The 15,376-nt window shown below is 36.4% G+C and overlaps 1 protein-coding gene across 1 annotated transcript; it reads left to right on the top strand.

The window, feature by feature from the left end:
- The first annotated feature begins 663 nt into the window (after positions 1-663).
- Positions 664-9,611, top strand: LOC106093295 (uncharacterized). Its single transcript, XM_013260345.2, has 4 exons — positions 664-769; positions 8,399-8,565; positions 8,625-8,759; positions 8,819-9,611. Exons 1-4 carry the CDS (start codon positions 664-666, stop codon positions 9,353-9,355), a joined length of 945 nt encoding a protein of 314 aa, XP_013115799.2. The 3' UTR covers positions 9,356-9,611.
- Positions 9,612-15,376: the final 5,765 nt, after the last annotated feature.

Here is a 15,376-nt window from a genome sequence, read left to right on the forward strand (position 1 = left end):
TATATTAGTTTAATATCCGATTTGGACCATACTTGGCACAGTTGTTGGAAGTAAAAACACAACATCTCGTGTATAATTTCAGCCAAATGAATAATGATTGCCCACTCTAGCCGCTCAAGTGGTCAAGATCCTAGATAGATTTATATGGGAGCTATATCAGGTAACCAACCAATTTTTGGCATAGTTGTTGGAAGTCATACAATAACACCTAATGCAAACTTTCGGACACATAGGGTAAGAACAGCACCCTCTAGATGCTCAAAATGCCAAGATTCAGGATCGATTTATATGGCTCCTATATAAAAACATGGACCGATATAGCCCATTTACAATCCCAACTGACCTACACTAATTGGAAGTATTCGTACAACATTTTAAACATAAAAAATTTCAAACGCCTTGCTTTCCTTCGAAACATGCAGTGATTTGAACAGACGGACGGACATGGCTTGGAATGTCAAGACGATCAAAAATATATATACTTTATTGGGTCTCAGATCAATATTTCGATGTGTTACAAAACGAATGACGATATTAGTATACCCTCATCCTCTGGTGGAGGGTATAAAAATGCATATATAAGAGTATTTCAAGGTTTATTTTGACTCAGTCAACTGCATAAAGATATAGTTAACTCTTGCAATATTAAAAAGTCCTTTAAAAATGTCGCAAAATAATTGTAAAAAACCCAAACATATTCTGCACATGAATTTAAAGGAAAAACAAACTTTTTTGGATTCATTTGATATTGTCCTCTCCGATTGTGATGGTAAGCTAGAAACTAAAAAAATGCTTTTAAAATTTGTTTAAATTTAAACATAATATAATAACATTAACTATTGAAAGTGTGCTAAAAATGGCCGAATCTTGAGTGCCCACCACCATAGATTCTGTGAACAATTTCTACAAATGATGTATAAGGTCATATGTGTACTTTACGTACAAAATTTCTGCAAATTCGATCTAAAAATGGAGATGGTCGATTATAGAACGATTTGCACAATACAAACCATGGATGTTGGAATACAAAATATACCACTATTTGCAAATTTCAGTCAAATCGGATAAAAATTGCGTCTTTCGGGGGCTCAAGATGTCAAATCGGTAGACATAAGATGGAGAGCTTTGTCAATTTATAGACCGATTTGAGCCGTACTTTGCATGGTTGTTGGAAGTCAGAGCAAAAAAGAAATTGCAAAATTTCTGACTATTCTGATAGCACTTTAGGCTTCTAGGAACTCAGGATCCGGAGATCGGTTTTATATGGGAGCCATTCAGGTCCTTATTACTTAGTTATTGGAAGTCGTAAATTAACAATACGTGTAAAATATCAGCCAAATATGATAACAATTGTGGCTTTTGAGGCCTCAAGAAATAAAGTCGGGAGATCAGTTTATATGGGAACACCGCGGATATTGGAAGTCATAACAAAACACTCCGTGCAAAATTTAAGCTCAATTGGATAACAATGCGGCTTCTAGGGGCTCAAGATGTCAAATCGAAAGGACGATATATATGGAAAATTCATAAGGTTATATACATACTGATTTGAACAATACAGTTGAACCCCGATTATCCGGGACTCTAGCCATCGGTTACCGCTGTTAATTGGCATTATGTGCTTTTGATTTTAAACCTCTATTAATCGTGCTTTACCTCTATTATCCGTGCATCAATAATGGTCCCTTTATTAACCGTGCTTACCTCTATTAGCCGTACACCATACACATGATTGTTTGATATAAAATTCTGGGATTTCCCTTTTTATTTTTTTTTAGGTGAATATTAAATCACATACAGTCGCTAATTGAAAATTGACCGGTCAAGATGTTTGTTCGAGCGTTTATTTTTTGTTTGATTAAATGTGTTTGTATGCGATGTACCTGCATTACATCTGACTCTGAAATTGCTGGAATTCTATTGTTTTTATGAGATTCCAAAAGAACACTACACCACTCTATTGCTTGAGCCATTGTGTGTATCATTATCCATTTTTAAACGCAACACCGAAGGAAACACATCGAAATATCCATTTTTGACCCTATAAAGTAGATATATTGTTCATCAGCGTAAAAATCTAGGACGATCTAGCCATGTCCGTCCGTTTGTCTCTTGAAATCACGCTACAGTCTTTAAAAATAGAGATATTGAGCTGAAATTTTGCAGATTTTTTTTTTGTCTATAAGCAGGTGAAGTTCAAAAATGGGCTATATCGGACTATATCTTGATATAGCCCCCATATAGACCGATCCGCCGATTTAGGGTCTTAGGCCCACAGAAGCCACATTTGTGATCCGATTTTGCTGAAATTTGGGACAGTGAGTTAAGTTAAGCCACTCGACATCCTTCTTCAAATAGGCTCAGATCGGTTCAGATTTGGATAAAGCTGCCATATAGACCGATCCGCCGATTTAAGGTCTTAGGCCCATAAAAGGTGCATTATTGTCCGATTTTGCCAAAATTTGGGACAGAGAGTTGTGTTAGGCCCTTCGACATCATTTTTCAATTTGCCTAGATCGGACCTGATTTATATCTGGCTGCCATATAGACCGAACTCTCGATTTAAGGTTTTGGGTCCATAAAAAGCGCATTTATAATCCGATTTCACTGAAATTTGACACTTTGACTTATATTAGGCTTTTCGACATCCGTGTCGTATATGGTTCAGATCGGTTTATTTTTAGATATAGCTACTAAAAAGATCAATATTTTGTTATACACAATTGAACAATGACTTGAACATATTTGAATATATTTAAACATATATCGATATAGTTGCTATGGGGCATTATGCAGGCATGCATTTTTCACCTGATTTTGACGAAAGGTAGTTTACATATATACCCGAGGTGGTGGGTATCCAAAGTTCGGCCCGGCCGAACTTAACGCCTCTTTACTTGTTCATACACATATAGAGCTAATGAAAACGCATTTTTTATATATGTTATATGTAATCATTAAATATTTCTCCTTTTATTTATTGAAATATTAAATGTTTGAAATTTTCTGTCGTTAATTGTATTCTCTAATTGTAATTTTTTTACATTTTTTAACAGTTGATTGGAATATTCCAATAACAGATGAAGGTGTTTTCAAAATTCTTTACAGACACAGTTTTTGCTCACAAATTGAGAAATTATGGAATTTTTTGTTTCATAGTTTCTTGATGCAGGAAGTTCTCAAAAAATATAGAGCATAGGTACAGTTTCAAAAAAAAAAAAAAAGACTTTTTTAAATTATTTGCAAAGTTTACTAAAAGGAAATTAAGTGTCTTGTTGTCCTTGAAGCGTCATTAAAGCTTATTACATTTGTAAAGAAGTGTGAGTTGATTTCCCCATTTATAAGCTTTGCATGAAAATCTCCATAGGGTTCTCCATTCTTATCCTCTTAATGCTAAGGTAAGAAACTGTTTTTGGACGAACTCAACTCTTCCTATATAACACTGATAACTAGTAGACCATATTATGGCAACGCACATAAAAACGAAAATACAGAGCTTAGCATATGAACGATGCAATCCATCGCCAATTCCTCGAACAGTTTTGGAATAGCTCATTAAAAACGCTTTAAAAATGCAACTCTGCAAACAAGTTCCACAAAAGCAACGCGCTAAAGTTAACAAATTTTCAACGTTGATGATTGAACTCGTGCGTCATTGTGCGTTGCTATACGTGAAGTAGTGTTTGAAGGCGTCAACGTATTGTCAATATGACTTATGGACGCCATACGCGCATTACCGTTTGAGTGATATGTACCAAACCCAAATTAGAAGGAAAACGTAAATTATCCTCCGAATTCGTTCACCAGAATCCTTTTAAACGTTAAAATAGCCATAAACTTAAAAACTATCATATGATACCAGTTCGGTGGAACTACTGGTAATAAGTAACACATGAGCGTAGTATACCCCGGTGTCAGAGTTGTAAAAAAGCGTCTTCAAGAGAAATCTTATACACAAAAGTCAATTTGTGTTTGTTTGTAGGTTTGTTTGAATGTTTGTGTGTTCCTTATAGACTCAGAAACGGCTGAAACGAATTTCTTAAAATTTTTAGATATGGTGCATAATGATCCCGTGGTGAAAATAGGAGGGTGGACCCTCCTCCTTACCCTAATTTTCCGAATCTTATATACCCTCCACCATGGATCGCATTTATATGTTGGAGACCTGTGTAAAATGTCAGCCAATTCGAATAAGTATTGCGCTTTTTGGGGGCTCAAGAAGTAAAATAGAGAGATCGATTTATATGGCAGCTGTATCGGGCTATAGACCGATATGGCCCATTTACAATACCAACCGACCTACACTAATAATAAGTATTTGAGCAAAATTTCAAGCGGCTAGCTATACTCCTTCGGAAGTAAGCGTGCTTTCGACAGACAGACGGACGGACGGACGGCCAGACGGATGGACATGGCTAGATCGACATAAAATTTCGCGACGATCAAGAATATGTATACTTTATGGGGTCTCAGACGAATATTTCGAGTAGTTACAAACAGAATGACGAAATTAGTATACCCCCATGCTATGGTGGAGGGAATAAAATTTGGTATCCAAATTTCGAATGGGGTACCTAGGGGGGCCGCCCCACCCTTAATCCTATATATATCCAATCACGACATATATACACATAATATATAGACCAATCACGACAATATTGGACTCAAATGAAAGGTATTTAGGAAAACGTATCTGATATCCAAATGTCGGACCAAGTGCTAGGGAGACCACCCCAAGCCCCAAAACACCCCTAAATCGGACATATTTACCGACTATGGCAATATGGGACTCAAATGAAAGGTATTTGTGAGTAGAATAAGAATCTGATATCCTAATGTGGGACCACGTTTCTGGGGGTCCACCCCTTCCCAAAAACACCCCCACACAGGACTTATCTACTGACCAAGGGAATATGGGGCTTAAACAAAAGGAATTTGAGTGTAGAATTTGAATCTGATATCCAAATATGTGATCAAGTGTTTGGGGGGCCACCTCTCCCCAAAAACATCCCCCAAAGTGGACAAATTTATCATATGAAAGGTCTATGGGAGTAAAGCACGAATCTGATATCAATATTCGGTCAAAGTGTCTATGGGGACACCCCACCCCCACAACAACACCCAAATAGTAAGTATTTGCTGACTATTGCAATATCAAATAAGAGGGTTTTTAGAATGGAACACAAATCCGATATATATTTTCAAGGCCAACTCACTGAGTAGCCGCCCATCCCCCAAAACACCCCCCAATCCGGTCATGTTTGCCGACTATGGAAATATGGGGCTCAAATTAAAGGTATTTGGGAGTAGCCCACGTATCTGATATGAACATTATGACCAACTGTCTAGGGGACGTCCAACCACCTTAACAACCCCCAAATAGGACGTATTTGCTCACCAAGAAAATTTGGGTCGTAAAGAGAGTGGAACTAAATATTTATAGTTTTTAGGGCCAATACCCCAAACCGGATATATTGGGCCATGCCAATATGTGGCTCAAATGAAAGGTATTTGAGATTAGAAAACAAAATTGATAACTAATTTTGGGGCCATGTGTTTGAGGGACGCCTCATTGTGTAAACTCCTCTAAACCAATGGCAATAAGGGGTTTAAATAAATGGTATTTGAAAGAAGAGAACGATGCTGATATATTTTCAGGGCCAAGGATCTGGGGGACCTCCTCGCCCCCGAAAACACTCCTAAACCAAAGAAAACATGAGAATATTGGGCTGAAATGAAGTATGTTTAGAATTGAGTACTCCTTACGTCCAAACTTAAATTCGTAGACCAATAAAGGTCATATGGGATTCAGATAAAGGCACTTATATTGTTAAACTGTTAGTCAAGCTATATGCTATTTTCGTAGCATGGTATTTCACTAAAAGCTCTTCAATTGTCGAAAATAAAAATTCTAAGGAAACTTTTGTTCTATATAAAGTAAAAAAAGGCGCAGCGGAGCGGGCCCGGGTCAGCTAGTACAAAATAAATTTAATTGAAGGACATCATTTTTTTCTACATACCAAATATTAAAGCTTCCAGGTACCAAACAAGGATGATCTAGAGATCGCTTACATTGGAGTCCAACGGGTTATAGACTGATTTGCACCGTACTTAGCACAACTATTGGAAGTCATAACAGAACACCACATGCAAAATTTCAGCCATATCGGACAATATTTGCGTCTTGTAAGGGCTCAAGAAGTCAAACCTGGAGATTGGTTTGTATAGGAGCTATATCATGTTATGACCGATTTGGACCGGACTTGGCACAGTTGCTGAAAGTCATAACGAAACACTATGTGCAAAATTGTTTCTAAATTTGAAAAAAATTGTGGGTGGTAAGGGCGCAACAAGTCAAATCAGAAGAATGGTTTATATGTCAGCTATACCGGGTTATAGACCGATTCGAACCGTACTTGGCACAGTTGTTGAAAGTCATAACAAAACACTATGTGCACAATTGTAGTTAAATTGAATAATAAGTCATATCGGGAGATCGGTTTATATGGGATCTATACCAGGTTATAGACCGATTTGAAGTCAAGTCAGGAGATCGGTTTAGATGGTTATAGACCGATTTAGTGCGGGTAATATCTCCAACAATTGTACACAGTAAACACTTAAAACTAAGAATCTATACCTACATCAATATAAAGTATCTATTCAAGATTTCAAGCGGCTAACTTTACGTTAGACCGCTATCGTGATTTCGACAGACGGACGGACGGACATGGCTGGATCGAATCAGAATGTCGAGACGATCCAGAATATATATACTTTATGGGGTCGCAGATCATTATTTCAATGTGTTACAAACAAAATGACTAGGTTAGTATACCCCCATCCTATGTTTGTGGGTATACAAAACATTGACTTATATATATGCATGCGAAAAGTTAAATTTGACATACACAAATCGAACCAGAAAGGAAAGGCAAAAGTCGGCCGGGGCCGACTTTATAAAACCCTACAACACCGAGTATACGTAATATTTTAATAGATAGCACTTATATCCAAATTTAGCCAGACCTTAATTTTGCATATCATTGAAATATAGAACAGAACCTTATAAGATTTTCTTAAGATGGTACGAAAATTGTGGCTTCTACAGCCTTAAAATTCGAAACGCATTAAAGATATATATGGGAGTTTTATCTAAATCGATTTTGATGAAATTTTGCACACGTATTGGGATGTCAATTAAACCATCTCATGAAAAATTTTGTAGAGATCGCCATACCGGATGAAAAATATATATGGGAGCTATATCTAAAACTGGACCGATTTTTATGAAACTTTGCACACATATGACGACTTTGAATAAAACGGCCCATGCCAAATTTTTTAAAGATCGGACCAAAATTGTGCCTTCTACAGCCTTAACAGGTCATATATGGGAGCTATATCTAAATTTTAACCGATTATGATGAGATTTTCCACACATATTGGGACGTCACATATTTCATGCCAAATTTGGTAGAGATCGCACCAAAATTGTGGCTCCTACAGCTTTAAAAGGGCATATCGAACGAAAGATATATACGGGAGCTATACCTAAATCTGGACCGATTTTTTTCAAAATCAATAGCGTTCGTCCTTGGACCAAAAAAGAAACTTATGCAAAATTTTGTGAAAATAGGGCAACAAATGGGACCTGTACCTTGATTACAAGAATACATGCACAGACGGACACAGCAAAATCGAACCAGGAAGTGATTCTAAGCCGATCCATATACTTATCGATGGGTCTAGCTCTTCTCCTTCTTAGCGTTGCAAACAAATGCACAAATCTATAATACCCTGTACCACAATAGTGGTGTAGGGTATAAAAATATTCGATTTGGAGCGATTACCGTTTGTTCGTCTTGACTATTGTTCGACGTCCGCAATTAGACCATAAAGTTTGGAAGCAACGATTTCTGTCGAATATGTGAGGACGTTGAGGAAAACGAAAACTATTAAACAGTTACTATGTACGTGTCCTGTGCCGACAAGAATAATGAGTTTCACTTAATGTTTTTTATTAAAATTTGATTAAATTTGAAATGAAGAATTGGCGATATGAAAGAAAGCCCCAATGCAATAAAGCACCAAACGAAAAATAGAATAAAGACCCAAAAGTCAGTGGAAATCGCTATTCCACATTTTAAGAAAATATGTGGATAAATGATTTTGCAAAGGCAAATCGGGAGATACACATGGAAGTTATACTTAAATCTGAACTAATTTCAATGACATTATCCAGTGATTAACCAGACTCCTATTTGTATTTACAGTATATATTCCTTATAGCATTGAAATAATATTTTCCTATATGGCGATTTTTTTGCCTTTATCAATTCATAAAATTAATTTCAGGTAAAATTAAAGCTGATGATAAACATTTTTTTCATTATAGGAGTTTTGTGGAATATATCTGCTCCTATTCCCAATGCAGGTGCTGCTATTAATCTTCTTAAAATTGCCGGCAAGGCGTTTAAATACGTATCCAATAATGATGGTCGTAGGTCTACTGAAGCTTATATCAAAAAGGTCGAGAGTATAGGTGCTCGAAATATTTTGAAGGTAAAAAATCTATATTTTACAGATTGTGAAGAAAATTATCTTCATTTTATTGATTTCAGAATGATTTTATATTACCATTTAAAGTACTTGCAAGACATGTTAAACTAAATTACCCCAGCGAGACATGCTATTGCATTGGCACGGAAACATTCTGTCAGTCATTGAAGGAAACAGATGTGGAAGTTCAAAATGTCGTAAGATACTATATGGAAGATTACCAGTCGTTGTTTATTTGTATGTAGCCTATTTACAGACACCCGGATTTGATATAAAACCTGATAAACTCATTAATGCGGTAACACCAATTGAAAATGCCAAATTGGTTATCGTAGACATACACATTAATATGACATTCATCGACTTGGCCTTGATTCATCAATATCTATTGAAAAAGAATTGTATGGTCTACATCAATGCGGTTGATGATCGATTGACAGTATCTAAAGATTTAAAAATAGTTGGACCTGGTCTATTTACACAAGCCCTTGTCGAATGTGCAGAAAGAGATTTGATCATATTTGGTAAACCGAGCGATATAATGGCAGAATACATAGTTGATGAATTTCAAATCAGCGAGCGTAAACGAGCACTGTTTGCAGGCGATAATCTATTTGCTGATATCAAATTTGGTATTCAACAAGGATTTCAAACATTATTCGTTCCAACAGGGGTCCATAGCATTACAGACATGATGACGCAGATGCCAGAAAATCAACCGGACTATTATGCTGATGGTCTGGGAGACTTTGTGGAATTTTTTAATGATATAACAGAAAGTTTGTCCAAGTAATATTCAGTCGACATCAATAGCTAGCTTAAAATTGGAGAACGGAAAATATGCAAATGCGTATTTTGAATGGAGCGTTGGAAAAAGATTTGAAATCACCGATTTTTTTATCTAAAGCCCAAAAATTTTACATATATTCCTAAAGGCGCATTTTATTTGCATATTTTTCGCCCTGTAGAAATAATGACGATATTTTAAAACCTGAACCATAATAAACAAATAAATTAATTGAGACGAATGAATTTCGTCTGTAGCTAGAGTATTAGTTGTTAGCGATTTGGACTGAATTCTTTTGAATTAACTCAAATTTGGATACTATTACACCTGGTGTTATAGCCGCCAATTTAAACTGAATACTAGTCTATTGTACAATTTAACATTTATCTGAGAAATCCTGTATTCTTAAAAATTTTTGTACTGTGGTCGCACTTGTATGGGATGAGCGACTAAAATTATTTCCAGTGCTGATATTACTATGAAATTTTTAGGATAGGTTGGTATATCAAATTTTATAGGGAAAACATTTTCTAGATCTGTCCACGTTTAGGTATAGACCCCATAAAACGGCACTGCAAAATTTAATATATTTTGTTGGTTCTGTCTTCATTATTACATTCACCACCATGGAATGGGTACTAGTCACTCCGTTTAAAACTTACCAACACTTGTAAAAAGGCGTCGCATATTGGATATCGTGGTCATGATTAAGTTAGTTAATGGTGAAATTGATTTTATTTCTTGATTGGACATCGAACGGAACGGTACATTGGAAACCATTCCGGCCTATAAGATATTATTTTTCACATAGACTACCTTTTGTAAGACGCAACTATGAAGGATATACTCCGTTTTTCCGCATAACTAAAAGTTTAATAATGCATACTACTTGTTTTGCATGTATGATACAAAAACTATAATAAAAGAAGCTGTCATGACGATTTTGCCATACTCTTTCCAACATTTCGGCCGATATCTCACGAATAAATGCTCCAATGTTGTCTTCCAATGGGTCAATTGAAGCGAGCTTGTCTGTATAGACATGAACTTTAACTTAGCCCCATCAAAAATAGTCTAAAAGCGTTAAATCGCACAATCTAGTCCGCCAATTCACCGGTCCCGAACGTGAAATTATATGTTCAACGAACTCCATTGTTTCGCGTGATGTGTGGCATGTGGCACCGGTTTGTTGAAACCACATGTCATGCGAGTCAAGCTCTTGCATTTGGACCAAAAAAAGTTGGATATCATCTCACGATAGCGCTCACCATTCCCAGTAACGTTACGATTCGTATAATCTTTGCAGAAGTACGGTCCAGTGATGCCACCAGCACATAAACCGCACCAATCTGTGACTTTTTCTGGATGCATTGGTAGCTCTTGCAATGCCTCTGGCTGAGCTTCACTTCAAAATCGACATCTAAAAAATCACCCTTTATATTTGAACACAAGCTTTAGAGCCACATATAAGAAACATCATCCAACACTCAAAAAAGTTAAATATCCACGTTATTATTATTATTATTGGAGAGGATAAATCTTATTTAGAGGTTGTCCTTGCTGTGGCAGGAGTTATATAAGTCTTGCATAACTTTGATCGTATGTTCAAAGCACTGGTTGCTCCGGCCAAAATTGATTGAAGATTCATCTTTTTCTAGTGTGTCTTCAAGCATTTCAGAGCTTTTCGTCAGTCATTAAGTCATTAAGAGCTACAGAAAGTTCTTCAAAACCTTTAGCATGAAACAATTGACTGAATCAATGATCAGTCGATGAGTAAGAAATTAATTAACAAATTTTACGCAAACTATTCCTGGTTTCAGGCACCCAGCGTGCATTGCAAATGCTTGGGATGTGGTTAAGTTTTACAAAAGGGGAATTGACACCTCTCAGTGAAATTACGAAAGACATTAGTGAGGTGGAAGAGAAACTTCATGACAGCTTTACGATTTCTAAAGGCTACTTTCAATTCATTTTTGGTTATTTTGGTCGATACATGTCGCTGTTATTTCACGCCATGTCGCTCTCGCATACCTGTGCATTAGAGCTGGCAAACTATCGATAATCGAAACATTCGATATTTTCAATAACTTTAATAATAAATAATGATAGTATAGATACTATCGTTAATTTCACCTATATTTCAAACGAAAATCAGAAGAAAAAAATCAGGAAATCTACTTATATGAAAGCAATATCAATGCACTGATCAAATAAAGCCAAGTACAAAATGTTTGCCTAATGTATCTTACAGAATACACTCAGCGTTAGATTGCTTATTTAATGGGAGCGTTTAGTTTAATTTTGCAAAAAATTTTACCTTTCCCATAATAGTATCTATCGGAAAAATATTAATCGATATTCAGTAAAAAAATTAAATATCGATAGTGCCATCGATATTATGCCAGCTCTACTGTGCATTCGTTTGTGAGTGTCGTATGCTGTCACAGCAGCCTAGCATTCATGCAATTCGGCTTGTGCAGCCCTTTGATTAACAGCGGAAAATGTAGTAATTAGATAAATTGACAATCATTTTTTTTCGCTACCAATTCTCTTGGAATACAACCACATTTTGGCGAACCGTTATTGGGTTAAATGCAATATTTATACACCACTTTATAAATCATTATGGCATTGAGGTGACCAACCTTTATAAAAGTAAAATGCAACTCACACGTGCTAGCTGACGCAATTTATTTACTAGAAATTAGGTTGATCACTTAATTGGGTGATGCGTAATTGAAATTATGTTTAGTTATATACCCTACCAGCAGTTAGTCTTCATGCAAGACTACGACATTATTTGAAACCAAAACTCCGCTCTGGTGAAAGGAAATATTCATATACAGAACAATATTTATGACAAAAGTCCGGATTTTTATGCATAATTGATATTTTTGCATTTCTCGTTTGGCAATCGTGAGTATATTGCATATTTACTAGCGGAATTGAAGTGTTGAAGTAAGTTTACAAAAAAAAAAAAAAAAAACAAGTAAAAGCGTGCTAAGTTCGGCCGGGCCGAATCTTATATACCCTCCACCATGGATCGCATTTGTCGAGTTCTTTCCCCGGCATCTCTTCTTAGGCAAAAAAGTATATAAGAAAAGAGTTGCTCTGCTATTAAAACGATATCAAGATATGGTCCGGTTCGGACCACAATTAAATTATATGTTGGAGACCTGTATAAAATTTCAGCCAATTCGTATAAGAATTGCGCCCATTGGGGCTCACGAATTAAAATAGAGAGAACGATTTATATGGGATCTGTATCGGGCTATAGACCGATTCAGAACATAATAAGCACGTTTGTTGATTGTCATGAGAGGATCCGTCGTACAAAATTTCAGGCATATCGGATAATAATTGCGACCTCTAGGGGTCAAGAAGTCAAGATCCCAGATCGGTTTATATGGCAGCTATATCAGGTTATGAACCGATTTGAACCTTATTTGACACAGTTGTTGAAAGTAAAAATAAAATACGTCATGCAAAATTTCAGCCAAATCGGATAGGAATTGCGCCCTCTAGAAGCTCAAGAAGTCAAATCCCCAAATCTGTTTATATGACAGCTATATCAGGTTATGGACCGATTTCAACCATACTTGGCACAGTTGTTGGATATCATGACGAAATACTTCGTGCAAAAACTCATTCAAATCGGATAAGAATTGTGCCCTCTAGAGGCTCAAGAAGTCAAGACCCAAGATCGGTTTATATGGCAGCTATATCAGGTTATGAACCGATTTGAACCATACTTGGCACACTTGTTGGATATCATAACAAAACACGTCGTGCTAAATTCCATTCCAATCGGATAAGAATTGCGCTCTCTAGAGGCTCAAGAAATCAAGACCCAAGATCGGTTTATATGGCAGCTATATCAGGTTTTGGACCGATTTAAACCATACTTGGCGCAGTTGTTGGATATAATAACAAAACACGTCGTGAAAAATTTCATTTCAATCGGATAAGAATTGCGCACTCTAGAGGCTCAAGAAGTCAAGACCCAAGATCGGTTTATATGGCAGCTATATCAGGTTATAAACCGATTTGAACCATACTTGGCACAGTTGTTGGATATTATAACAAAACACGTCGTGCAAAATTTCATTCTGATCGGATAAGAATTGCGCACGCTAGAGGCTCAAGAAGTCAATAAGTCAAAACCCAAGATCGGTTTATATGGTAGCTATATCAGGTTATGGACCGATTTCAACCATACTTGGCACAGTTGTTGGATATCATAAGAAAACACGTCGTGCAAAATTTCATTCCAATCGGATACGAATTGCGCACTCTAGAGGCTCAAGAAGTCAAGACCCAAGATCGGTTTATATGGCAGCTATATCAAAACATGGACCGATATGGCCCATTTACAATACCAACCGACCTACACTAATAAGAAGTATTTGTGCAAAATTTCAAGTGGATAGCTTTACTCCTTCGGAAGTTAGCGTGCTTTCGACAGACAGACGGACGGACGGACAGACGGACGGACATGGCTAGATCGACATAAAATGTCGCGACGATCAAGAATATATATACTTTATGGGGTCTCAGACGAATATTTCGAGTAGTTACAAACAGAATGACGAAATTAGTATACCCCCTATCTTATGGTGTAGGGTATAAAAACATTATTGGAAAGTACCAAAAAGACAAACAAATTTCGATTTTGCATAAAAATTCGGACTCTATTTATGACGCATAATCCAGGCTTTGCAATTTTGCACATGCAAAATTATTCATTAAGGAACAGGGGCAAACTTCTCACATATCAATGAGTGCTGTCCGATTCAAGATTAAGCTCAATGATAAGGGAACTCCTTCTTGTAGCCGAGTCCTAATGTGGCTATTCAAACCTTGGTAAGCGTTATTTAAAGGCCGCCATAAGTTCATAAACATGATTACAGAAGAATTTCTTAGATCCGTAGTCCCACAGAATAAAGCTTTCGATATCAGTTGATCAGCTTAGACTCGTATGTCAGTTGTACGTACTAGTAAATACATCAATTGAAAACTAATTTATAGCATTTAACACCCCTGCAAACATTTTTGATTGCCAAATGATCTTCCGCGAATCTCATAGATGAAGGTTGTGATCGCGGACGAGATCGTCTAAACTAATTTATAGTTTTTAACACCCCTGCCAATATTTGTGATCACCAATTAATCTTCCGCAAATCGTCTGGATGAAGATTATGATAGCGGACGAGCTCGTCTAAGAGAAGAAGATTCCCCCGTCGTGGTAAGTTGTGTCCTCAAGACGAGTCTTTTGAAAGAGAGTTGCTAAAGAATACGTCGGAGAGGTCTTGGAAGATCCTAGAATCCCGCAAGAATCGTGTGGAAGAGTAATAAATGAGTCTTTTGGAAAATTTATAAAATACTCTTCTATAAAATACTCTTCTACTCGCCTCTACCAGGCGAGTAATTCGCAATTGTTTTAAAATATTTATTAAATATTCTTCTAAAAGAGTTGAGTGTTATTCGCCCGGAAGATCAAAAAATGCATATCAAGATTAGCTGTTCATCAAAGACGTAACAACTACGAAAAAAATCTAAAAATAAAAACAATCGCGAAGATTTTTAATGTATGGACACTGCAAGTGTTTGTTCGCCTTGATTATTATCATTGGACACATCATTCAAAAAACAATACCGCCTAATGCAATCGTCAATGATCGTGAAAAATATTCTCCAAGCTTTCTTAATAAATTTGCATCTTAACTAAGATATGTGTATATAAAACAGTTTAGCATCATTTTAAACACACATAAGTGTTCATTAACTGGGCATTTCAATTTATTGTGACAACGATCCATATGCTTGCAGTACAGCAAAGAAGGAAGTGTAATGCAACGCAATGGGCCTCAAGCAAGTGTAAGGCCTGTTTCTCAATAAAAAAACAGCTCTCAGCTCTCATGTTCGTCCGATTTAGACTAAAATAGCAATAATTTGGTAATTTGTTATCCGATCTTGTTTTTCCCTTTTAATGATAGTGACATTTAAACTTAAACATCCCTTAAAGGA

This window comes from Stomoxys calcitrans, chromosome 4, assembly GCF_963082655.1.
Source record: "Stomoxys calcitrans chromosome 4, idStoCalc2.1, whole genome shotgun sequence".
In the NCBI taxonomy this organism is placed as follows: domain Eukaryota; kingdom Metazoa; phylum Arthropoda; class Insecta; order Diptera; family Muscidae; genus Stomoxys; species Stomoxys calcitrans.

Coding starts and splice junctions, on each gene's coding strand:
- LOC106093295 (XM_013260345.2), top strand. CDS start 664: ATGTCGCAAAATAATTGTAAAAAACCCAAACATATTCTGCACATGAAT. Junction 770..8,398: donor TGTCCTCTCCGATTGTGATG/GTAAGCTAGAAA, acceptor TTTTCATTATAG/GAGTTTTGTGGAATATATCT. Junction 8,566..8,624: donor GTGCTCGAAATATTTTGAAG/GTAAAAAATCTA, acceptor TATTGATTTCAG/AATGATTTTATATTACCATT.